This window comes from Papaver somniferum, chromosome 8, assembly GCF_003573695.1.
Source record: "Papaver somniferum cultivar HN1 chromosome 8, ASM357369v1, whole genome shotgun sequence".
NCBI lineage: Eukaryota > Viridiplantae > Streptophyta > Magnoliopsida > Ranunculales > Papaveraceae > Papaver > Papaver somniferum.
In genome coordinates, this window is record NC_039365.1 from 45,954,847 (window position 1) to 45,980,610 (window position 25,764).

Below are 25,764 nucleotides of genomic sequence, written 5' to 3' on the forward strand. Positions count from 1 at the left end.
CTCAAGATGAATGGGCTCTATTCTTTGCTGCTAAATTTAAAAAGAAACAAGGTCAGTGGTTTGAAAACTGGAAACAATCATCCGTTTATTCAGGACTTAAATGGGCTTGGTCTAATCTAAAAGAAGACATTAAGTGGAGTATTGGTGATGGTGCTGATATTTCAGTTTGTTTGATTCATTGTATGAAACATTTCCCGTGATCAATGATATTGGATATTCTGACCTTGTCAAAAACAATCTGCAGATGAAAGTAAAGAAAATGATAAATGGCATCAATGGGAAATTCTCACTGAACTGCAATCTGTGTTTGTCTTTAGCAATATGCCTGCAATTGATGGTAGAGGTGACATTATGACATGGAATGGTAGTACCAATGGTGTATTCACTATAACAATGGCAGTGGAAAAACTGAGATTCAAGCAGCAGCAACTGGTATGGCCTTCTTTCATATGGAAAACTTTTTTACATCCTTCTATTGCTTGTAACATCTGGAAGCTTTTACAAGGAGTATATATAGATGATGAAACAATGAGAAATGAAGGTTATGAAATGCCTTCTAGATGTTGTGTGTGTGTAGCAGAACAAGACAACATGGAGCATACCTTGTGGAAATGTGATTTTAGTGTTCAAATTTGAAATTAGCTATGTTCAGTCTTTGTATTTCCCAGGCCAATATCCTTTACTGATGTATGTCAAGCAGCAAATCATCAAAGTCCACTGATAAAGGAGGTTTGGATCACAACAGCTTGTGCTACAATGAAAGAATTATGGTTCCAAAAGAATTCAGTTCTATATGATAATGGAAAGGTCAATATTCATAACTTCAAAAACAGAATTCTACAAGTGGTTTATGAAGGTGGTATTAGAATGCAAGGTAAAAGATGGGCTCATAACTATGACTCCCAAATAATAAAAAATTTCAATCTGAATTCCAGAATAGCTAGTTTATAGGCCGTAATTAGTTCTGTTGGTTTGGTTTCTTATCTTTAGTCTTATGAGTTGTAATTTTGTTGTTTTCTTTTTTGTAATCCAGTTGTAAAACTTTTAGCTATTCAATTAATAAAAAGTGTGCTTGAGCAAAAAAGAAAAAAAAAAACTTCATTGTTTATTAGAATAAATAAATAAATGAAAGAGTACTCTCTTAATTGCACTCTAACAATAGTTTAATCAAATTACATGCTAAAAGGAAGATGGTTATAGATTTTATTTACAATATAGGATGATCGAGAGAGAGGTGGCGAATTCGACCCGCACTCTCATCCACGGATAGTCAGTTTTGAACCTGGACAATAATTCCATACAGATCCATAATTAATTTTATCCATATATATCCCATGGTAGGAAAATCTACAAGGCATGGATACATTTTAGATCCATGTCATAGGGCTCGGAGTGCCACAGTCAGGCACTCGTACAGTCTGTGCATCCAGAGTGTATAGATATTCAGGATCTACGACGCTATGTTAGCACATATCTTAAGCGGATACAAATACATTGTACCGGATACATACCCACAGTCACTTGATTCTCCGAACGATTCGGGATAGCAGCTTGGAAAGGCAACTACTCTTCTTCTCCCTTTCTAAAATTTCTTTCTCAACCCTTCCTTTAAATTGTGATGCTGGGTTTAGTCAAACCCTCATCAAATTTCAGACATGGGAATGAAATGTTAACACTGAGAACAAGAGCATTAAACATTTTCACAATACCCACAACAACAACTTTAAACCACAGTTTCAGAAAAAGCAGATTCCCTTCTTTCATGGCTTCCGCAATTTCAACAACTTCCGAAGAACCCACCACTAAAAATTTCGTCGTTCAGCATCCTGTACAGGTAATTCCTTCTACATTTTTGTATTTCTAACTCTCAGTAATAGCAAGTTTGCGTTTTCTGGAATTGGGGTTTTTCGTTGTTTTGATGTTTCTTTTTAGAAATTTTAATCTGGGTGTTTCGGAGATGTTTATGATTGTATATGTTGTGCATATAGTGGTAGAGCTGATCTTGGATTAGGGATTTTGTTTTTTATGGTTTTGAGTAGTCAATGAAGCTTGTTTATAATAAATAACCTTGAATCCTTGATGATAAAAACAAAGATGTTGCCTTTGGGTTTTGTTCTTGTTAAGTAGGGAAATTTTAATTTTGAGGGACTTCTAAATCTGATGCTGGATTTGGATTGTAATGGCCCTGACCTCTCATTCAGGAACAGTTTTGGTATCTCTAGTCTCTCTACCTTGATATTTAGGGTTTGAACTGAACTGTGGATGCGTGGTTGTGTGGTCATACTGTAACTGCTCCGAACTCTTGGCTTAAAGAATCAAGCATTAAAAAGAATTTTATTGGCGATGTTAATTGCTAATCATCCTTAGAGATGGTCCATCTTCTTAGTTTTTAGCTATTCTCTTTCTCAAAATTGTTGTTATTTACAAGCATTTTTAAATTAGAACAAGACGTGCTTTCTAGGTTAGATTGGAGGCGTGCATACGTTATTCAAAATTTTATAGGAAGGCCGAAATAAAACAGATATTCAGTGCATTCTTCAGTTACCACACTATAGCAAACAACAGTCATACGATCTATAAAACCTTGGCCACTATGTGGAACTTGTTAATGTCCAATCTCAGATAGGGTGAGATAAGGCAATTACTCACTCTGAAAAACTCAAGACGAATGGGGCCACCAGAGAATGGGAGAAAGCTCATTGTTACTTGTTCTTCTGTCACTGGAATCTTTGAAACAGCAGAGATGCTTAGATGGGAATCCAACTAAGCACCTCTACAGACTGTGGGAAGTGTTGTTCCTTGGAGGGGGTAGTATGGTGAAACTGTAATCGTGTTCCAAGTTGATTGCGGCTCTTGTGCAGCTGATGAACCTGTAGATTAAGAATTAGTAGACCATTGGTATCAAAAAAAGAATTAGTAGACCACTGACATATCTGCTCCATGTAATTCTTATTATCTTGCTATGCTGTTAAAAGTTATCTCCTTGCTGCAATGTGTTTCTTAATACTACTCCAGAAGGTTACCATCTAGGTGCCTCGTACATTTTCGCTCCATAAACTACTAAATTTTATTTTATTGAACTTTTTGATCATTAGATGTTGGCAAAGTATCTACCAATCAGGCAAACTTCTCATATTTCTAAAGTTTGCCTAGAAATGTACCAACCCGTGCTTGTAGATTTGTCCAGGATAGATACATCATTTTAAACTGTTCTCTGTTTTTGCCTTCTTGAAAGGTTGCAAAGCGCTTGGAGAAGTTTAAGACTACAATCTTCACACAAATGAGCATGCTTGCGATCAAGCATGGAGCGATAAACCTCGGCCAAGGCTTTCCCAACTTTGATGGCCCTGAATTTGTGAAAGACGCCGCAATCCAAGCTATTAAAGAGGGGAAAAACCAATATGCCCGGGGATATGGTGTTCCAGATCTCAACTCTGCAGTGGCTGCCAGGTTCAAGAAAGACTCGGGACTGGTGGTGGACCCTGAAAAGGAAGTCACTATCACTTCAGGATGCACTGAAGCCATTGCTGCTACCATGTTAGGCTTGATAAACCCCGGCGATGAGGTCATCCTTTTTGCCCCTTTTTATGATTCTTACGAAGCTACCCTTTCCATGGCTGGAGCCAATATAAAATCCATTACCCTCCGGCCTCCCAATTTCTCAGTTCCAATTGATGAGTTCAAGTCTATCATCTCAAAGAATACTCGTGCAATACTTCTAAACACACCACACAACCCCACGGGGAAAATGTTCAGCCGAGAGGAATTGGAAACTATTACATCTCTCTGTATAGAAAATGATGTGTTGGTTTTCTCAGATGAAGTTTATGATAAGTTGGCATTCGAGGAAGATCACATTTCTATAGCTTCACTTCCTGGCATGTACGAGAGGACTGTCACCATGAATTCCCTCGGAAAGACATTTTCTGTAACAGGTTGGAAGATTGGTTGGGCTATAGCTCCACCACATCTGACATGGGGAGTAAGACAGGCACACTCTTACCTCACTTTTGCTACATCAACTCCAATGCAGTTTGCCGCTGCGGAAGCTCTTCGAACCTCGGAAACTTATTATGAAGAAATGAAGAAGGATTACATGCATAAGAAGGAGATATTGGTAGAAGGACTTAAAGATGTAGGTTTTGTGGTCCACCCTTCAAGTGGTACTTACTTTGTCATCGTTGATCATACCCCTTTCGGGTTTGAAAATGATGTCGCCTTCTGCGAATATCTGATTAAGGAAGTGGGAGTTGTCGCAATTCCTACGAGTGTATTCTATCTTAATCCAGAGGATGGTAAGAATTTGGTGAGGTTCACATTCTGCAAGGACGGGGATACTCTTAGGGCAGCAGTCGAAAGAATGAAAGCGAAGTTGAGAAAATGAAATCACTCTTTATCTTCAGTCTCAGCATAATTGAGAAAAAATATTACTCTTAAATTTCCGTCTATCCAAAACTGTTTATTTTCTGTCTGGGGAAGTTCTCCCCGAGTAGAACGAAAACATTTACATTGTAAGCCATTTGAATGAGCATTCTCTTGATTGAAATCACATTAAAGTAGCCATCCAACCTTTTCAAAGCTGGATGTAGATGCACAATTAAATGCTATGAAATTCTATTACAAACACAAAATGCTTGAAGACTGCGAAACTACTTTAATATCATTTGTTTTCTGTTGTTATTTCTTTATTCAGCTTCAGTTAATGAGCATAAGAAGACTACAATAGACTGTTGAGCAGATACAGGCACGTAAACGTATGTCGTAAACAACACTGACAAGTAAAGATTTGGCTCCGGTTTCGAACTGGCCATTTAAAATCAGTTGGCAATGGCAAGAGCCAAGATGTATATAGAGATATCATCCAAAATGAAATTGCTCTAGCACAACTTCTGCGCTATTTTGGCCATGAGACAAGTGTCAAATGGTTAAGCACACAGTTGGCAAGGAGTCCACCAATATATAAACAGGTTGATGTCCTTGAGATGAAACATGATAAAAGATTGTAGAAATTGACGTTTAGTCACAAAGTTACTGGGCTTGAGACGTTTTAGTCCTCTCATCTCAGGCCTAGTACTCTCTAATCCAGAAAAGCGCCGTCTCAAACAATTTAATCCAAATATGGACGAGTTAGTCCAAAATTGTGACCGATCCCGATTTTCCTGTATTTCCAATATCCCGTAACTACCCTTGAGACGATTCCATACATAAAACGAGGACTTGAAATCGAAAATTTCAGATCTCAAACATGAGTTCAAAACAGGGAGCCGGACAGAGAAGAAATTCGTAGGCGATTTAACAGTTTCAGAGAGAAATTTGGTTGCGATTCAACTTCAGGTTACTGGTAAAGTGTAGTTACGGGATTATTTTTGATCTCAGATTTGAATTCACGACAGATTTCAGAGATAGATCGATCCAGAATTCAATTTCAGTTTCATCGATTTAACAGTTTCAGACAGATTCATAGAGGTTAGGTTGGATTTCATCGTTTATGATATTTAACGAAATTCAACTTCAGGTTAGTTCTGTTTTTGCTTCATCGTTGAATCTCTTTTCTGATATTTAGTTTTTTTGATTTTATCAGTTGATGATATGAATTCAATCTGTTACATCTTATTGTTTGTATGTTATTGATTTGATTTTTGTTATATTTTAGCTTTTGATTTTCGTTAAATGATTTTGATTACTGTTTTTTGGTGTTTGGTGTTATGATTCATGATATGAAATCGAACTGATATTGGATCATATGCTTTTGGTTTATTCAATTATGTGTTCTAGTAAGATTCTGAAGCTTATATCTTCGATTAATCGATGGAGTAGTTTTGATTTTAAGTTTACTGTTATTTGATTTTTACCTTCGATTAAATGTGTACTTTCCTGTACACTCTTCAAGTTTTAGGCTATGCGAATCTGAAACTATTATTATATATTTTGTTATATGTAGGTGTATCAAATATGTCTGAGAAGTTTGTTCATGCTGTTTTGAATCATGGTGAGCATTCTGCTGCGTTTCGTGTTAATACTTTTATCACCGTTGATGAATTGAAGCATTTTTCTTGTAAGCAGTGGAGGTCTTTGTCCCCTTTGGGTTTACGTTTTTCCTATATGGATACTAATCAAGTAGTTTTTATACAAGGTGATATACAACTTCAAGGTTTAATTGCTCTTGTTATTCAGATGAACAATGAAGATTTCTATTTGAATGTTGATGTGATTCCGAAGCATACTGGTTGTAGCACTAGTTCAAGGTCTTTGTCTCGTTCTAATTCTGGTTGGAGCAGTAGTTCTGGTGCTAGTATTTCAAACTCTTGTGTAAGTGAAATTCCTAAGCTTGTAAGGGTGGTCGATCATGACGCGGACAAGGCCAAGCCTCTCATTATCGATGAATGACGTTATGTTTTTGACAATATTGGTAGAGAATTTGTGGGTGGTGTTAAAGATGTAAGAATTGTTGTTGATTAGTACAAGATGTATACTGGTTACAAGATTCTTATTCTTAAAAACGACAAGACTCGTTTTACTGCGAAGTACGAAGAAGATGGTTATAGTTGGAGGATTCACTTTGGGCCTGTGAATGGTGACATTTCTCGGTTTGTGCTGAAAGAATCTAACGTTATTCACAGGTTAGTGGTATTCACTTGTTTTTTTGATCCATGTTATTGATTTTTAGGTTTTAATATGTAGACTTGTTTTAGGTGTACATTGTGGTGCACATTACTTGTTGTAGACTTTTTAGGTGGCACTTGTGGTCTAAATTTCATATTCTTGCTTGGTCTGTGCTTTCTTTTTGCATGTGTGTTGTTGTTTTTGAGATTTTATTAGGTGTACAATGTGGTGCACATTACTTATTCCAGATTTTTTTTTGTAGCTGTGGTGTTGGTTTAAGGTTGAAGAGTCCTGTGGTGACAACCAAGTTAGTTAAGCATTTGATCGTTGATAGTATACAGGGTGATCCCACTTTAAAACCCAAACAGATCATGTCACTCTTGAAGAAGACTTATGGGTCAAATATTAAGTATCACCATGCCCGTAGAGGGAAAGAAGCTGTATTTGAATATCAATATGGTGACGACGAGAAGTCGTATAGCGATTTAAATTGGTATGTGAAATCCATTGAGAAAACTAATCATGATAGCTTTGTGAAACTCGAAGTTGATGAAGAAACTGGAAGATTTAAGCGGATTTTCACCTGTTTCGGTGCTTGCAAGCATAGCTATAAGTATCTCAGGCCCATGATTTACTTGGACGCTACTTTCCTCATTGGTAGATTCAGGGGTACTTTGATAGCTGCAACATGTGTCAATGGAAATGATGGTTTTCACCCATATTCCTTTGCTATTGTTTTATCTGAAAACAAAGGCAATTGGTTTTGGTTTCTGGATAATCTTCAACAAGTGGTTGATGATCGTCCGACTGTTTTCCTTAGTGATCGTCACGAAGGACTTCTGCAGGGGATTTCCTAGTTCATATCACAGCTATTTCTTTTACCACATCAAGTGCAATCTCCCTATTGGAAAAGGTGATGCGAATTACAATGCCGTTATTGATTTGTTTTACAAAGCTGCTTACTCTTACACAGCAGCGAACTTTGAAGAAGCTTTGAGGGGCATGCATGCAATTGGTTGTGGACATGTTGCTAATTATCTCAGGACCATTCCAAAGGAGAAATGGGCAAATGCATTTTTCCATGTATACATATATGCTGCTCACTCTTCATCTATTTCCGAGTCATTCAATAACTGGATTCTTGAGTTCAAAAAGATGCCTGCTTTTGCTCTTCTCGATGCGATACGGTGAGTTTTATGTTTAGTGTTTCATTCATTTACTTTTACTGTCGTACACATGGATTTGCTTGATGTGTACATACTTGTACACATGTTATATCTGTGATTCTGCAACTGTGTGTACATTGTTGTACACATGGATTTCCTTAATGTGTATATTGTTGTACACATGTTTTATCTGTATTTCTTCTATATCATGTTTTGATTTTATGTTTTGTTTTTTTATTATCTTAGTTTGAAGGTTATGCAGATGAAATCTAAGAGAAGGATAGAAGGTCTTGAAAATTTTAACACTAGGCTCACTCTCGTATACGAGGATTTACTAAACGAGAACATCAACATTGGTCGTACTTGGACTGTTGTTGAGTCTATGGAAGGATTATATGAAGTCAGGTCTCCCCGCACTCATTCTGTAGATCTGTTGGAGAGAACTTGTACGTGTCACATGTGGCAAGTAAATGGTTTTCCCTGCGCACATGCTTGTGTTGCCATTCAATCTACAAGGGAGGACATCTATTCATTTGTTGAGCCATACTTCACCACTGAATGGTACAACAATACATACCAAGAGATCGTCTTTCCAATCCCCAATTATGACAAGCCGCAGTCTTATGATCCTAGTGATAGGATTATTGTTCCTATTCCTGTGCCTCCACCCGGTAGACGAAGAGAACAGCGTTTCAATAAGGTTTGGGAGAAGAAAAAGAGGCCTATGATGTGCACAAAGTGCTTCACTCTTGGTAACCACAACAGAGCTACCTGCCCCATGCCTTGATGCTTTTTATTATGTTTGATTTGTTTGCAAGATTCTATGTTTTTTGGTTTTTACTTTTGGTAATGTCTTTTCATTTTTCTATTCATGGATAATTAGTGTCAGGATATATGTACCATTATGTACACCTTCATGTGCACTTCACTTTTCTTACCTGTCTTTTTACATGTGTAGCATTATGTACACCTTGTTGTACAATGGATGCTACTAGTTTATTTTGTTTAGTAATATTCTATCTTTTCAGTTCTAATGCCAGTAATTAGTTTTTATTTTTGATGTTTAATGATTGATACTAGGTTATTACTTTTTCTATTTTATGTTTCTGTTAGTACATGTGTACCATTATGTACACCTTCCTGTACCATTGCCTGTCAGATTTTCTACTCTGTCAGAAACTGTGCACAATCATGTACACCTTAATATTTCCTAACCTGTAATACATACCTTAGTACTGACACAAGTCTATTTTCAAAACATCAATATTGAAACTAATAAAAAACATTAATTCAAGGTCTTTATAATAGTGATAATTCTTAAACAGAAAGTTGAAAACTTAAATTTGTCTGAAGATTAAAAATGTTTAGAAGAAATTCAGAAAGTGATCTTGAATGAAGATTAAAAACTCTTCTTCCTCTTCAATGGTTGCTTTCCTGTAGTCTTGCGCCATTGATTATGCTCCTCGTCCTTCGCTATATCCCACACCTTTTCATACCATCCGACTTTTGTCAACATCTTGGCCACCAACTTTGATCTCATTTGATGACAAATGTATTCGGCCCTTTGCTGACCTTTTTGCATACCTTTTGTTGTCTTCATACTTCGTTTCATAAAGTAACAAGCATATATTAGACAGTCCGGGTTGATTCCTTGTGAAGGGAATGTCATGATGTTTAATTCGTGCTCTTCTATAGGTGGGTGACCCTTAAATGCTCTCTTCTTATTGAGTCCCACTTGTAATACATCTGCTAGTTTCTTTGCATCGTCTTGATATGACTGCTCATTTTCTGAGTGTAACGAGTTATACCATTTCCATTCCTTATCTTCGAAATCAAAATTCAAAAGCGACCAGTGCAATCCCATCCTCGTTCGATCTGTAGAGTGATTGATAGGGATTACAAGAACTTCTAGATTCTCAGGCATGTCCTGTATGAAATCAACCACAAGCTTTTGCACCTCGCTGGTGACATTATACTTGACATAGTACTGCAATTAATAATTTGTTACAAAAAAAATTAATTAGGCTCACCTTAATCAGAAAACTAACAAGCATGTACACTACTACAGAAAACTAACAAATCAAACATTGTGGGCCTGAAAACAGACCGTATATCCATGTATGATATACAGGTGTACACCTATGTACACACCTATATAAATCTAACAATCAAGAATTAGCATACCATGTGCCAATCATAGATGCATATTGGTGTACATCTATGTACATAGTTAAATAAATCTAACAATCAACACTTAACAGACCATGTGTCAATCATATATGTATATTGGTGTATATCAATGTACACAGCTAAAGAAATTTAAAAACACATAGAACACGCCATGTCAATTAGGTTTACAACTATGTACACAATATTAAAGTAACTATATATGACATTTCTTATTTGTTTTGAGAAACTTACACATGCAGTAGGACTCATAATTTCACAGCTCAGGTACTTTTTGTCACCTGGATGACGAATGCTATCTCTGACAAGTGCTCTTCTACGTCGATGGATGTAGAACTGGAGTACCTCTTGGTCCAGATATTTGTTGAACATCAGTTCACGAAATACTCTTCCAGCAATCAAAATATCTTCCTTGACTGTTGGATCATCCAGTCTTGTTAGTTGCCAAGCTACAGAGCTGTGGAAATATAAAGGAAATGTTAACATGGTGTACAAAGTTGTGCACATAATTTTTTTTATAAGATTCAATCATGGTGTTTTGTGAACTTACTCCATGCTTGCATAGTCGAAGAATTTTTGTACCCTTTTTTTGTCCTATCCTGGTTGCATAGCATGGTATAGTGGTGATAGACGAACATCTGGCAATGGATTGTGAGGACGATATACATCTCCCTTTCTCTTTATTGGGGCAGGATAGCCTGGTTCTTGTCCCTCTTTGATCCCCTTGCCTTTTGGATCTGATTTTATCACAACTCGTTTGGTTTTACCCTCGGCAGTGAATTCAGGATCTAGCTTTCTTTTTGAATTTCTCTTTTGTGGTGTCTTAGACAACTTTCCAGCGTCTTGTGTCTTCAACATCTCTGCTTCCTTCATCCTCCCTTCTCTTGTCCTCACTGGAGTCGTTTTCTCTTCTTCCACCTCTTGGCTGCTAAAAAATTCACTAGGATTTTGTTTAATGAACTGCACTGCTTCTTCAATGATCCTTTCTCGTACATCTTCATTGGATAATGATTTTTGCGTCGACTATTCTTTTGGATCTTCTTGGCTCAATAATGCAAAGCTTGGACAATCGTGGAGGATCAAGGTTGCCATCTTTTCCTTCACTTCAGATGGTGTCGTTCTGTAACAATCTTTTTCAAGCTTTACGAACACAGTTTCATACAAGTTATCTAGAAGGTCCTCAATTGATGTATAAGTCTCATTCTGTGATTATTCTCCTTGTGTGAGTAAAAGGACTTCTTTAGGATCCAACTGACATATGGCTTCAGCTGCAATTATGGTAGCTTCATCAATTTCAGCTGTTCGAGTGCCATCCATCACATTCTGGTCATCAAGGTTCACTTGGTCTTGTTTATCTTCATTGATTACACTTTTCTTTGGCATAGAAGTACTTAAAAATGAAATTTTTATGAGAATTTTCAATGGTGTACAGAGTTTTACACCAATGTACAGGTATGTACACAAATTCAGAAGAAGTCATAAAGGTGTACATCCTTGTACACACATACTGAAAAAAATATATATATAAGTTGAGATCATTTTCTTTATACCTTTGCTTGTTAGCATCTTCACACCCAGCTACTTTGTCAATTTCATCAGTTTGAGCAGTATCCTGGTCATTAAGGTTCTTATGCTCTTCTTAACCTTCAGGGATTTCAACTTCCTTTGGCAGAAGAGTGCTGAAAAAAATACAATTTTTAAAAAAAATGAGAAATCACTAAGGTGTACATCTTGATACACACACAGAAGAAATCACTAAGATGTACATATTGGTACACATATATAGAAAATGAGAAGAAATGCGATCTACACATATACCTCGGCTTGTTACCAGTTTCATACTCAACTCCTTGGCTTGTTCCATCCTTGCCATCCCCTTCTTCATTTGCCTCATTGGTCTTTGGTGAAGGAGTGCTAAAAAGATTCAAGTTTTGAGAAAAGGTATTAGCTTTCACACACTAGTGTACGACTATGTACACACATAAAAAAGAAATGACTTGAAAATTTAAAAAAAGTGATGGTGTACCTTTGATTTTCAAGAGTTTCAGACGGAACTTCATTCCTTTCAGATTCAGTTCCATGCTCGTCATCACCACCTTTGCTACCCTCTTTTTCATTGTCATGATCATGCATATCACCATCCTTGCTACCCTCCTTGTCATTGTCATCACCATCATCATCATTATCATCATCATTATGATCATGCATATCACCATCTTCATTGTGCTCCTCCTTGTCATTATCATCACCATCATCATCATCTTTCTTGTGCTCCTCCTCAACCTTGTCATCCTCCTCCTCCTCCTCATCCTCATCCTCCTCAATCTCATCATCTTCCTTGTGCTTCTCCCCATCCTCCTCATCCTCTTCCTCCTCAATCTCCCCATCCTCCTCAGTTTCAAGCCGTATTTCCTTTGCACATTTAAAGATTTCATCCAAAGTGTAATTACGGAAATCATTAACTTCTCTTTCTGTCAAGCTCATTAGACCAACTTCATTAACTTGTAGTCTTTTCTCTTCAATAAAACTAAGAAGCCTTTCTTTCCTATCCAGAACTTCAGTAAGCTCCTCATCCAACTCCGTTCTTCGCATATCTGAAATGCGCAGCTTTTCCTTCACAGCATTTATGTTATTTTCTTGTTTCTGCCTCCGGTACTCATCCAAAAGCAATCGCTCTTCATCAGTATAAGTCTTCACCCATCCTGGTTTCATCTGAAAACATGCCAAAGTATCAACATTGATCACATATGTACAATTTTTTACACATGTTGTAAGAGCGTACATTGTTGTACACAAGTCAAATTTCTTAAAATCTATCAACAATGTACAATCATGTACACCTTATTAAAGGTGTATATCAATGTACATTTACTATTCTAATAAAGTATTTTGAGATACCTTTTTCATGGCATCATTCAAGTCTTTCTCGATTGTATTACTGACGTCGTTGATGATCCACCTAAGAAGCCTTGGCACACCTTCCCCATTGCTTGGCTTCATGATTTTGTTGTGTTCAGCAAACCAATGTTTCATTAACAAATAGGTGAATAGTTAGAAATGTAATAGAAAGGAACAAACACAATGAACATAATTATTTAAAATGGTGAATCGATATATCAGGTGTACAACTGTGAACTCACCAACAAATAAAGCACACAACCATTAACTTTAAGTGGTGAATCCTGATGTTTCTTAATGCTCGCCATGAGATACTCATGTATATGAACTGTCCATCAAGTTCTCTTCATCCTATCCAAAGACTCAAAAAAGTGTGCAAAGGGTAATAAAAGACCGTGATACACAAGTACATAGTAAACAATACCACTAAGTCTTCAGCATTTCTTTCAATCTCCGTTTTCGACTTTGGTTTTAGTTTCATGATACGTACGATTTCCTCCTACACATCTTTTTTCCCCAGCTCAATTCGTTTCTTAAGATTCAATCTGTTTATCAACGAACCGTATTTTTTTTCAGCTGCAGTTTTTACATCTTCCCCTTTTTCAACTTCCATTGGCACCATCATAATCCCATAAAATAGAAACAAATCCTCAGGTTCACTCTTTACTGCCACTTGCTTGTTCTTCTTGGTAGTATCAAACATGAAATAATGTCCCCCTGAGTCACAAATTTCATGGCGGTACTGTCTCACAATTTTCATAATTGAGTTTGGGTTCTTAGTCCATATATCATCTCTCTTTTTACTTGTATATTTCTCATCTTTCCGGTATGCTTTTTTGTGGACAAAGGTATCTACAACACGCCATAATAGTCCTTCTTTTTGCTTCTCTAGTTGATAATTGGTGAACCATACTTTTTCTCCTCTTTTTGTTTCATCTTCCTCAAGGTTTCTATTTACAAAGTCACTGAAGGAATGGAAACTTGACCTATATGGTTTGTTGGTATCTACGAAAAAGAACCAAGAAGAATAATACATTCATTATACTCAAATAAGTACAAATCATATCACTGTACGCATAAATAGGACCATATCATACAGGTGTACAGCTGTGTACACTCCTACAAAAAACTAACTAAAGCAACATTTGGACACACCAACAACAAATCTCATAAAAATCACAAAAAAAAATAGATAGAACTGTAAAAGAAGGCTTGCAACAGCATGGCGGTGTACACATCTCTATAAACCAACAACAAATCTCATGGAAATCACAAAAAAAATAGATAGAACTGTAAAAGAAGGCCTGCAACAGCATGGCGGTGTACACATCTCTACACACCAATAACAAATCTCATGAAAATTGCAAAAAAATAGATAGAACTGTAAAAGAAGGCCTGCAACAACATGGTGGTGTACACATCTCTACACACACCAACAACAAATCTCATGAAAATTGCAAGAAAATAGATAGAACCGTAAAAGAAGGCCTGCAACAGCATGGCGGTGTACACATCTTTACACACCAACAACAAATCTCATGAAAATCACAAAAAAAATAGATAGAACTGTAAAAGAAGGACTGCAACAGCATGGCAGTGTACACATTTCTATACACCAACAACAAGAGATGGACAACAGTCTGAAAACACACACATCAAAACATATAAACATGATATAGCATGCCGGTGTATAGATCTGTACACTGGTAAAACACAATAGATGGACAAGAGTTTGAAGTAGCATTACTCTTTTTTGAAACTGCTGTAGATTTTGATTTCTTCTTAGGTGGTGATGATTTTGAAGTATCTTCTTGTACAGTTGATGTTGAAATTGCTGTGGATTTTGATTTCTTCTTAGGTGGTGGTGATTTTGAAGTATCTTCTTGTACAGTTGATGTTGAAATTGTTGTATATTTTGATTTTTCTTAGGTGATGGTGATTTTGAAGTATCTTCTTGTACAGTTGATGTTGAAATTGTTGTAGATTTTGATTTGTTCTTAGGTGGTGGTGATTTTGAAGTATCTTCTTGTACAATTGATGTTGAAATTGCTGCAGATTTTGATCCCGTCTTCGGTCCTTGTGATTTTGAAGTATTTTCGTTAACTGTTGTTGGTGTATCAGAAGATTCTTCTGTTGATTTTCGCTTTGCAACTGGTTTTTTAGCAGTCACCATTATGTTACTACTACTGTATTTATCTATTCTGCGAAGATTTAAGGTTTGATTTTGAAGCTTTAGGTTTCAATTTTCGATTTTGGATTTTAGGTTAAAGTTCTCTCTTGGTGTTCTTTTCTCTGAGTTTTGTTATGTTCTCTCTTCTGCTAAATGAATTACTAATATTTCCGTTTTTTTTTTCTGTTTTTAGTTTAAGTTTTCTTTTTCGAACCAACGTGTCTCTTCCATATTAACTGTGTTAGTTACAAAACAGTTCCAATTCGTTGCACGTGCGCTTTATGAGATGCGTGCGAAGGATAACAATCTCTTTACACATTTTCAAATTACCTTTGGACTAATCTGTTCCTATTCGGATCGAGGTGGACTAATCCGCACTTTTGAGGGAGATATTTAGCTCCAGAGACATCCGCCGCGGTTTTGGTTTTGCAAAAAAAAAAAAACGGGAAGATCGACAACCATCAAGAATAAAAAGGTACTGAAAATCCAAATAACCATCTTTGTCTTACTGATAATTCTATGAAAATGAAACCTCAAGTATTATTTGATAGTAGTAAAATTGATGAAGTCTCTGATAATAGCAGTAGTAAAGTTAAGGTTTGTGCTAATAGATATGGAAAATCCCCAGCTAGTGATAACTACATAATGTGCAATATACTAAGCAGACTTAGAGTAAAGCACCTCACAAGGTTCAAGTCCGTATGTACACAGTGGAAATCTATGATTGAAACAGATTCCTACCTCATCGATTTACAATATCGATTTCATAAGGTTGGTAATAAACCACTCTTGTTTATCAGATCACCCCCACCACCAGATTCTGATGAACCCGTAAGAGTAGGAGGAACTATTGAATTCGCAGGTGGTTGTCCAGTAAAGGTTCAGAAATTGGAATTGGATCGCTCTAGTTTTGGTATACCTAAGCAGACTGTGGCCGGCCTGGTATACATTACTTATGGTAAAGAATCTTTTCTCATTTATAATCCTAGCACTGGAGAAAGAACTCCTTGGATCGAAACGCCGAATGTTAATGAGAATGTTGATGGTGAAAGAAGGCGAGAGGTTCACTGCATTGCATTTGGATATAGTCCAATAACCAAGGAACACAAAGTCCTGTGCATATCAACTATAGAGAAAAAAGGAGTAGTAAGATCCCTAAATGTCTACTTCCCAAGTAGGCCTGTATGCACTGAGGAAGATAGATTCTTCTGCCTTCAAAAACATGAGGATGGTGAAGAAAATCCATTGTTTGATCATCCTGATGGTTTTGAAGAAGTTGGAGCTGATGAAGAACAAGTATGTGAAGTCTTCAATGTAGGTGAAAATACATGGAGAAGGATCGATGCAGTTCCACCTTACAGTTTACTAAGTAAGGTTTGTTACTTGGGTGAGATTGGCCAATACAACGAAGAAAGCAAATCTTTTTATGTGAGGGAAAAGATATACTGGCGGTTCCGGTTTACTCGGAAAGGTGAAGTGTTAATGGTGTTTGACGTTCGCACTGAGAAGTTTCTAGTTATTCCTGTAAGGACCCTCGAGCTCGTCAATGTTATTAGACTAGTCAAGAGACGTATTAGCCAATAATATCTCGATTAGTTTAACACGAACGATAAATAGGGATTAATCTAACAACGATCTAGATACAAGACTAGTACCACTAGATATGTCTCGAAAAGTTATGCGGAATGGGCTACTCGAACGTGTCATTCGGATATCGGACGAAGAAGATATCATTGGTCTAGTATGAAGGGTAAAATCGTCATTTCCGGAAAAATGCTTTTGATGCAACATGGACACGTTGTGGCTTCCCATATCATTTGGGAGATTTCCTTATCAGTTTTGGTTGGTCTTATCCCCAATCGACCGTGAAGATAAGTCTTTTTTCTCTACATTCTTCTTTCATTCTTCTTCTTCTTTCCATCCTCTTCACCTGTTCTTCCTCTGGCGATTCAGAGAGAAATATCTGCTGGGAAATTTTTAAAGATAAGTTGTGAGACAAATGAATCGAGGATGGTGGTGATGGATTAGGTCATGGTGTTTGATTAGAGTTTCAAGAAGATCGGATGAAATGATAAATTTGAGAGAAACAGAAGTTAGGGTTCTGTTAATTTGGTGAAGGATTGATTTGAGTTATTAATCGAAAATCAACATGTAAAGAAGAAGGTTATAGTTGTATTTTGAATATTGTCTACAAAGAAGAAGAGTAATTGAGGAATCTGGAATTAAGGTTCTGTTCTTGAGAATTTTGGATAAAGAGAAATTAGAAGATGAAATTGAGGTGTTAAGGGAAAGACTAGAGATGGGTTTGTCATGAATTAGGTTTAAGACTGAAGAATTTCTTGAGAGTATTAGTTTGGGTTATGGATTTTGTAAATTGAAGATGCGTCTAAAGTTAAGGTGTTGAATTGAAGCTAATGAAGTACTGGGTTAGATTCTCGTGCTAAGAAGATGACGGTTTTATTATGAGTGTTGGATCTGTTGGTGCTTGAGGAGAATTAGTTTGAGGTAATTGTCTTCATCTGTTAATTTAGAAAAGTTATTATTTCTGTTCTTGAGGCTCAACATGAATTCTCATGGATGCATGAGTATAGTGATGTTGCTAATTATCTGTATTTAATTGAGTTGACATGGTGTTGTGGGTCTGAGATGTTGAGTTGTGTTGAGATATCTTGTTTGGTGCTGAAGAGAACTGAAATTGGCATCAGCTCTTGGGTTTATTATTGTGAACTCATGAACTTTGGGTCTGAGCTTGTGGTAAGTGGTATGGGGAAGTTATTAGGATGTAGATGTTTGAGTTAGAAAGTTATATGAGCTGGTGTTGCTAAGTTCATGTAATTTCTTATGGAGTCGGTGTAATGAACTGTGTAAGGAGAATTGAATGCGAGGTATAATTCTATATGGGTGTTGAAGATGAGATTTGAGATTGTATTTCAGTTGAGTTTACTCAGTTAATAGTGGTGATAAGTCTTGAGTGTTGTTGTTGAAGTATTTGAATTGGGTTTCTCAATGGTGTTGATGATTATAAATTGGCTGGAGACTGAGTTTGGGGTGAAGATTGTTGTGGTTGAATACAAGAGTCGATCTGAGTTTGATTGAGCAATAACGAGTGTGATATTGGACTTGTTCAGCTAATGGTGGTGTTGTGGATTGAAGAAGTTATATGAATGGGAGGATGTTTTAAATGAACTGTGTTTTAAATGAATTCTAGATTAATGGCAGATGATATCCAAGGATGGTGGTGTTGTCTGTATAGATGAATCTGCAGTTGGAGATGTTGCTGGTGCTGAGATGGAATTGCAGGTGATTTTTTTTGGTAATTATAGGGTCATGGAGTGGTTAAGGGAGTTTGATTTCAAATTTATGGGGTTAATGGGAACTATAGGGTAATATATTGGAGTCAATGTTGTGAGAGTGTAGTTGAGAGTAAGGAAGAGATCTTGGCGGTGAACGAGATGAAATGATGTAAATGTTTTGGGAGGTTTTAGCTCTGACAATGTAGTTGTGCTGTAGGGTTTAGTTATGACAGTATTGTTTGATAGAATGAATAGTGTTGATTGAAGCTCAACTGTTGTAGTCTATAGTTGGGTGAATTCAGTGTAAACTTGCTTAAAGCTGCATTTTCAGGTAAAGCTTAAATTCCAGTTGTATATTGAATCCTTGAATTCTATTTGAATGAATGCAATGTTTAGTAATTGTATAACTTCTGTTCTTAAGTATTAGGCCTGTTAGTCATCCTAGTCAGACTATCTGACTGATTATGTTCTTGTCTGACTTAGATCATCTGACTGAGTTAACTCAGACTAAATCAGTTTCAACTCACTGAGTTGACTCGTGTGACCATTTGACCAGGACTTGACCTTGGAAGGACATTGACCGTTATAGACCGTTGGCTGACAGTTGGACTGGACCCTAGTTAATGGGCTTTAGTGACTTGGGCCTAGGAATAGTCTTTCTTAATTAGACATGTTAGACCCTTATGGTCTGATTTAACCGTTGATTCCTTCTACAAAGTTGTAGATACTCATAAGACATAGCTAATGGACTATGGAACCAACCTAGTTCAATTAGTAAACCTTAGTATGCTAAAGATAAATAAATAAAATATGTAGAACCTTAAATGGGCCTAGAATCATTAGAAAGACTTGTATGATTCTTGTGTGAGCCTTTTGGTTAGTTTCTTAGACTTCTTGTATGATTAACAGCTAGTCTATATTAACAACGATCGATTCAAAGGATGAACCAGTGGATCGTGGATCTCGAGGTAGGCGTGTCTTGTCATCAAAAGAGGTGGGAATACATTTGACTCTTTGGTAACCATTGTTGTTTTCCCTTACAACAGTTTATGTTTAACAAACTCATGTATTTTTGTTTGTTCGTTCTATGCATTGTTTAACTTGTTTTACGATAATTCTGTTGATTCCGTTAATCTTTCCATGGTTTGGAAAGAACCTGTAATGTGTTTTGGTCAATATGAATTGTTATGGGAAATAAGAATTTCCACGTGTGGAATATAGGATACGCTCCTTCACATTTATACCTAGAGCTTTTATGCTTATAACGGTCGACAGTTTGCGAGTTCGGAATTGTTGACATCCATATTTACGTTTAGGTGTGGATTTGCGAGTTCGGAATTGCACAACCATAGTATACATTGTTTGAAGAAAGAGCTTGTCCATATTCGTGTTTGTGTATCTCAGTGACTAGGTCACTATTTAATGTCTGGAAAGAACATTATTGTTTTTATTAATCTTGTTTATGATTACTTAGAAGTTAAATGTTAATTATTTCCACTTTCAGTTTTCAGAGACAGATCAGAGTTGCGCAGCGAAATCCACAAGTGTTGACTCCGTTAATTAGTTAACTTCTGCTATGTTTATTATGTTTTTTATTGTATCTGTAAACCAAATTGACTATTGTATATGTATCATTTGAGAGAAGTTCATGTATATATATTCTGAGCGGGGTTAGTTTTGGGACAAGTTTTGTAGCAGATTTCTTAATTGAATGTTTAAGTATTTGAATTAGATTCGTAGTGCCTCTTTATTTAGTTAATCTCTTGGATTAGTCAGCTGCTAGTTTAGGGGGCGCTACAGTGTTGGTATCAGAGCTCACTATTAGATCTTATATGGGAAAAGATAGAATTAGCCAGTGCCATATAGTGAAATAGATTAGTTTAGAACTGGGTTGGGTTTGTGAGATAAATCTTAATTTACTAAAAACCATCAATAATTAAAATAATTATTTGATTGATTGATTTGTTTGTTTGGTTGTTTGTATATGTAAGTAAAAATTGTAGAATATACCAGTAATTTTAGCTAATAAGGATTTAAGAATAATTAATCTGTAAAATATGAACGTGTAGATAATCTAATACTATAAAAATAGTGAAATTAGTATTATTGATAGATCTTGTAAATCACATAAAAACAACTTACTGAACACGTCGACTTATATGAAGAGTAAACAAATTCTAATTACGTAATGTTAATGATATTTTGGGACTTAATAATTTTTGTAAGAGTAGTTAGAATAATAGTTCAACTATCAATGTCAATAATAAAATATTATATTAGTAAGTAAAGATGATAACAATAGGAATATAATTTTTAATAAAGTAACGCTAGCATTTATCAATTAGTATCATATTGAACTTAATTAACTAAAATTTCATTAAAGATATATAACGATAACAATAATAATTATGATTAAATATTTATGGGAAATTATAACGCTTATCTACGTACGGTTAAATTTTATAAATGAACTAAATGACAATTAAAAATAAAAATTAAAAAAACTAGATAATTAATATAATAATTATTTGGTGTTAGATTTAAGAAAGTGAGTATAGAGAATAATAAAATAAAAGATCCAGCTTATTAGTAATCTTGCACCGAAATTATGTATAATCTAACAAATGATCCAGTAAATCTTTGAAATGGAACAAATATACATGAAATAGTAATAATAGAATTTTGATGTAGTGCAATATTAGAATTAAAAGGAAATAAATTCGTAATAGGATGTTTTACATTATTAGAAAAATCTAAAGACTATTAAGATATATTATAATTTTATACAGACTCAAATTTAGATCATATTAAATTACCAACGTCAATGTTTAACAAGATATACTATACAGGTTCAATGTGAATAAATAAAATATATTATATCAATCTTTACGTGAATGTAGAGTGGTATTTAGAAGATTAAGACTTAACGTACCAATTGGACTATCAACTTAAGAATAATGACACAGTTGATAATAGTATCCGAGTAATTAAGCTGGTAGTAAATTTATAATAGATAATATTTGGAATTAAAATTCAATTTCATTAAAATAAATGAATAACAATAGTGAAAAAAACAAATATATATATATATAGAAATAATAAATAAATTCAGAGGACTAAATTGTTTAAAATGATGTAAACTCTTTATATATTTTACGAAGTAAATTTATCAAACTTACACCAATTACGATAAAAGTTTAGAGACTAATTAATCTTAATAAATTAATAATTAGTTAATCATAATAAGTTTGTATTTAGTTAATCCAGCACTGGGGAATAGTGAAGATTCTGTTTTCTCTGTTCGTAGGAAGGCATTGTTGGGACTGGCCAACCTTAACAGGGCAACTACATTCAGAGATGACTGATCATAAAAGTATGTCCTAATTATTTTAGGAAATTGTTAGACATAATTACACTTAGAAAGATTCGTAGGAATCTCCCTTGTAATCAGAGACAATTATATATCTTATGAAATAGAAATTAGTATAGAGGTCTTAAAGAAGGAAATTTATAGTTATCCATTATAGAAATTCGTGCAAGAAACTTAGACTTCACAATTTAATAGAACTTAACTCAGCATAATTGAACTTAGAGGTACAAATTTTAGATTTTAGTTGTAGAGCCATATAGGTTTGTGCTTTGTTACTTGTTATTTGCGTTTAGACAAGAGATGAGATTATTCTATAAGGTGGGGAGTTTTGAAGACCAAAAGGATAGTTTGATTTTCGAGGACGAAAATGAATAAGGTGGAGAGAATGTAAGGACCCTCGAGCTCGTCAATGCTATTAGACTAGTCAAGAGACGTATTAGCCAATAATATCTCGATTAGTTTAACACGAACGATAAATAGGGATTAATCTAACAACGATATAGATACAAGACTAGTACCATTAGATATGTCTCGAAAAGTTATGCGGAATGGGCTACTCGAACGTGTCATTCGGATATCGGACGAAAAAGATATCATTGGTCTAGTATGAAGGGTAAAATCGTCATTTCCGGGAAAATGCTTTTGATGCAACAAGAACACGTTGTGGCTTCCCATATCATTTGGGAGATTGCCTTTATCATTTTTGGTTGGTCTTATCCCCAATCGACCGAGAAGATAAGTCTTCTTTTCTCTACATTCTTCTTGCATTCTTCTTCTTCTTTCCTTCCTCTTCACCTGTACTTCCTCTGGCGATTCAGAGAGAAATATCTTCTGGGAAATTTCTAAAGATAATTTGTGAGACAAATGAATCGAGGATGGTGGTGATGGATTAGGTTATGGTGTTTGATTAGAGTTTGAAGAAGATTAGAAGAAATTATAAATTTGAGAGAAACAGAAGTTAGGGTTCTGTTAATTTGGTGAAGGATTAATTTGAGTTATTAATTGAATATCAAGATGTAAAGAAGAAGGTTATAGTTGTATTTTGAATATTTTCTACAAAGAAGAAGAGTAATTGAGGAATCTGGAATTAGGGTTCTGTTCTTGAGAATTTTGGAAAGAGAAATTAAAAGATGAAATTGAGGTGTTAAGGGAAAGACTAGAGATGGGTTTGTCATGAATTAGGTTTAAGACTGAAGAATTTCTTGAGAGTATTAGTTTGGGTTCTCGATTTTGTAAATTGAAGATGCGGCTAAAGTTAAGGTGTTGAATTGAAGCTGATGAAGTACTGGGTTAGATTCTTGTGCTAAGAAGATGACGGTTTTATTATGAGTGTTGGATCTGTTGGTGCTTGAGGAGAATTAGTTTGAGGTAATTGTCTTTATCTGTTAATTTGGAAAAGTTATTATTTATGTTCTTGAGGCTCAAGATGAATTCTCGTGGATGCATGAGTATAGTGATGTTGCTAATTATATATATTTAATTGAGTTGACATGGTGTTGTGGGTCTGAGCTGTTGAGTTGTGTTGAGATATCTTGTGTGGTGCTGAAGAGAACTGAAATTGGAATCAGCTCTTGGGTTTATTATTGTGAACTCATGAACTTTGGGTCTGAGCTTGTGGTAAGTGGTATGGGGAAGTTATTAGGATGTAGATGTTTGAGTTAGAAGGTTATATGAGCTGGTGTTGCTAAGTTCATGTAATTTCTTATGGAGTCGGTGTAATGAAATGTGTAAGGAGAATTGAATGCGAGGTATAATTCTATATGGGTGTTGCAGATGAGATTTGAGATTGTATTTCAGTTGAGTTTTACTCGGTTAATAGTGGTGATAAGTCTTGAGTGTTGTTGTTGAAGTATTTGAATTGGGTTTCTCAATGGTTTTGATGATTATAAATTGGCTGGAGACTGAGTTTGGGGTGAAGATTGTTGTGGTTGAATACAAGAGTCGATCTGAGTTTGATTGAGCAACAATGAGTGTGATGTTGAACTTGTTCAGCTAATGGCGGTGTTGTGGATTGAAGAAGTTATATGAATGAGATGATGTTTTGAATGAACTGTGTTTTAAATGAATTCTAGATTAATGGCGGGTGATATCCAAGGATGGTGGTGTTGTCTGTATTAGATGAATCTGCAGTTGGAGATGTTGCTGGTGCTGAGATGGAATTGCAGGTGATGTTGGTTTGGTAATTATAGGGTCATGGAGTGGTTAAGGGAGATTGATTGCAGATTTATGGGGTTAATGTGAACTGCAGGGTAATATATTGGAGTCAATGTTGTGAGAGTGTAGTTGAGAGTAAGGAAGAAATCTTGGCGGTGAATAAGATGAACTGATGTAAATGTTGTGGGAGGTTTTAGCTCTGACAATGTAGTTGTGATGTAGGGTTTTGATAGAATGAATAGTGTTGATTGAAGCTCAACTGTTGTAGTCTATAGTTGGGTGAATTAAGTGTAGACTTGCTTAAAGCTGCATTTGCAGGTAAAGCTTAAATTCCAGTTGTATATTGAATCCTTGAATTCTATTTGAATGAATACAATGTTTAGTAATTGTATAACTTCTGTTCTTAAGTGTTAGGGCTGTTAGTCATCCTAGTCAGACTATATGACTGATTATGTTCTTGTCTGACTTAGATCATCTGACTGAGTTAACTCAGACTAAATCAGTTTCAATTCACTGAGTTGACTCGTGTGACCATTTGACCAGGACTTGACCTTGGAAGGACGTTGACCGTTATAGACCGTTAGCTGACAGTTGGACTGGACCCTAGTTAATGGGCTTCGGTGACTTGCGCTTAGGAATAATCTTTCTTAATTAGACATGGTGGACCCTTATGGTCTGATTTAACCTTTGATTCCTTCTACAAAGTTGTAGATACTTATAAGACATAGCTAATGGACTATATAACCAACCTAATTCAATTAGTAAACCTTATCTATGCTAAAGATAGATAAATAAAAGATGTAGAACTTTAAATGGACCTAGAATCATTAGAAAGATTTGTATGATTCTTGTGTGAGCCTTTTGGCTAGTTTCTTAGACTTCTTGTGTGATTAACAGTTAGTCTATATTAACAACGATTGATTCAAAGGATGAACAAGTGGATCGTGGATCTCGAGGTAGGCGTGGCTTGTCATCAAAAGAGGTGGGAATACATTTGACTCTTTGGCAACCATTATTGTTTTCCCTTACAGCAGTTTATGTTTAACAAACTCGTGTATTTATGTTTGTGCGTTCTATGCATTGTTTAACTTGTTTTACGATAATTCTGTTGATTCCGTTAATCTTTCCATGGTTTGGAAAGGACCTGTAATGTGTCGTGGTCAATATGAATTGTTATGGGAAATAAGAATTTCCACGTGTGGTATATAGGATACGCTTCTTCACATTTATACCTAGAGCTTTTATGATATATTGGTCGACAGTTTGCGAGTTCGGAATTGTCGACATCCATATTTACGATTAGGTGTGGATTTGCGAGTTCGGAATTGCACAACCATAGTATACATTGTTTGAAGAAGGAGTTTGTCCATATACATGTTTGTTTACTTCTGTGAGGATATGCTCTTTCACATTTATATCTACATGAATTCAACTTTTATGCTTATATCGGTTGACAGTTTGTGAGTTCGGAATTGTCGACATCCATATTTACGATTACGGGTGGATTTGCGAGTTCGGAATTGCACAACCATAGTATACATTGTTTGAAGAATGAGCTTGTCCATATCCGTGTTTGTGTATCCCAGTGACTTAGTCACTATTTAATGTCTGGGAAGAACATTATTGTTTTTCTTAATCTTGTTTATGATTACTTAGAAGTTAAATGTTAATTATTCCCACTTTCAGTTTTCAGAGACAGATCAGAGTTGCGCAGCGAAATCCACAAGTGTTGACTCCGTTAATTAGTTAACTTCTTCTATGTTTATTATGTTGTTTATTGTATCTGTAAACCAAATTGACTATTGTATATGTATTATTTGAGAGAAGCTCATGTATATATATTCTGAGCGGGGTTAGTTATGGGACAAGTATTGTAGCAGATTTCTTAATTGAATGTTTAAGTATTTGAATTAGATTCGTAAT

General features: G+C 35.5%; 3 protein-coding genes across 3 annotated transcripts; 2 read left to right on the top strand and 1 right to left on the bottom strand.

Moving 5' to 3' along the window:
- The first annotated feature begins 1,399 nt into the window (after nt 1-1,399).
- LOC113306877 (probable N-succinyldiaminopimelate aminotransferase DapC) lies at nt 1,400-4,626 on the top strand. Its single transcript, XM_026555801.1, has 2 exons — nt 1,400-1,834; nt 3,236-4,626. Exons 1-2 carry the CDS (start codon nt 1,619-1,621, stop codon nt 4,382-4,384), a joined length of 1,365 nt encoding a protein of 454 aa, XP_026411586.1. The 5' UTR covers nt 1,400-1,618; the 3' UTR covers nt 4,385-4,626.
- Nucleotides 4,627-6,465: 1,839 nt separating this feature from the next.
- Nucleotides 6,466-8,556, top strand: LOC113305523. Its single transcript, XM_026554545.1, has 4 exons — nt 6,466-6,620; nt 6,866-7,412; nt 7,495-7,790; nt 8,016-8,556. Exons 1-4 carry the CDS (start codon nt 6,466-6,468, stop codon nt 8,554-8,556), a joined length of 1,539 nt encoding a protein of 512 aa, XP_026410330.1.
- A 1,994-nt stretch (nt 8,557-10,550) lies between these two features.
- Nucleotides 10,551-12,956, bottom strand: LOC113305524 (glutamic acid-rich protein-like). Its single transcript, XM_026554547.1, has 5 exons — nt 12,855-12,956; nt 11,983-12,668; nt 11,775-11,870; nt 11,213-11,346; nt 10,551-10,951 (listed from the first exon to the last, which is right to left on the bottom strand). Exons 1-5 carry the CDS (start codon nt 12,954-12,956, stop codon nt 10,551-10,553), a joined length of 1,419 nt encoding a protein of 472 aa, XP_026410332.1.
- Between the last annotated feature and the right edge of the window lie 12,808 nt (nt 12,957-25,764).

Bases quoted from the DNA above. Each gene is read 5' to 3' on its own strand.
- LOC113305524 (XM_026554547.1), bottom strand. From the start codon at position 12,956: ATGAAGCCAAGCAATGGGGAAGGTGTGCCAAGGCTTCTTAGGTGGATC. The intron at 12,669-12,854 runs GTATCTCAAAAT...GCATGTTTTCAG, and splicing joins TGAATGATGCCATGAAAAAG to ATGAAACCAGGATGGGTGAA. The intron at 11,871-11,982 runs GTACACCATCAC...GAATCTTTTTAG, and splicing joins GAAACTCTTGAAAATCAAAG to CACTCCTTCACCAAAGACCA.
- LOC113306877 (XM_026555801.1), top strand. From the start codon at position 1,619: ATGCTGGGTTTAGTCAAACCCTCATCAAATTTCAGACATGGGAATGAA. The intron at 1,835-3,235 runs GTAATTCCTTCT...CCTTCTTGAAAG, and splicing joins TCGTTCAGCATCCTGTACAG to GTTGCAAAGCGCTTGGAGAA.
- LOC113305523 (XM_026554545.1), top strand. From the start codon at position 6,466: ATGTATACTGGTTACAAGATTCTTATTCTTAAAAACGACAAGACTCGT. The intron at 6,621-6,865 runs GTTAGTGGTATT...TTTTTTTTGTAG, and splicing joins GAATCTAACGTTATTCACAG to CTGTGGTGTTGGTTTAAGGT. The intron at 7,791-8,015 runs GTGAGTTTTATG...TTATTATCTTAG, and splicing joins GCTCTTCTCGATGCGATACG to TTTGAAGGTTATGCAGATGA.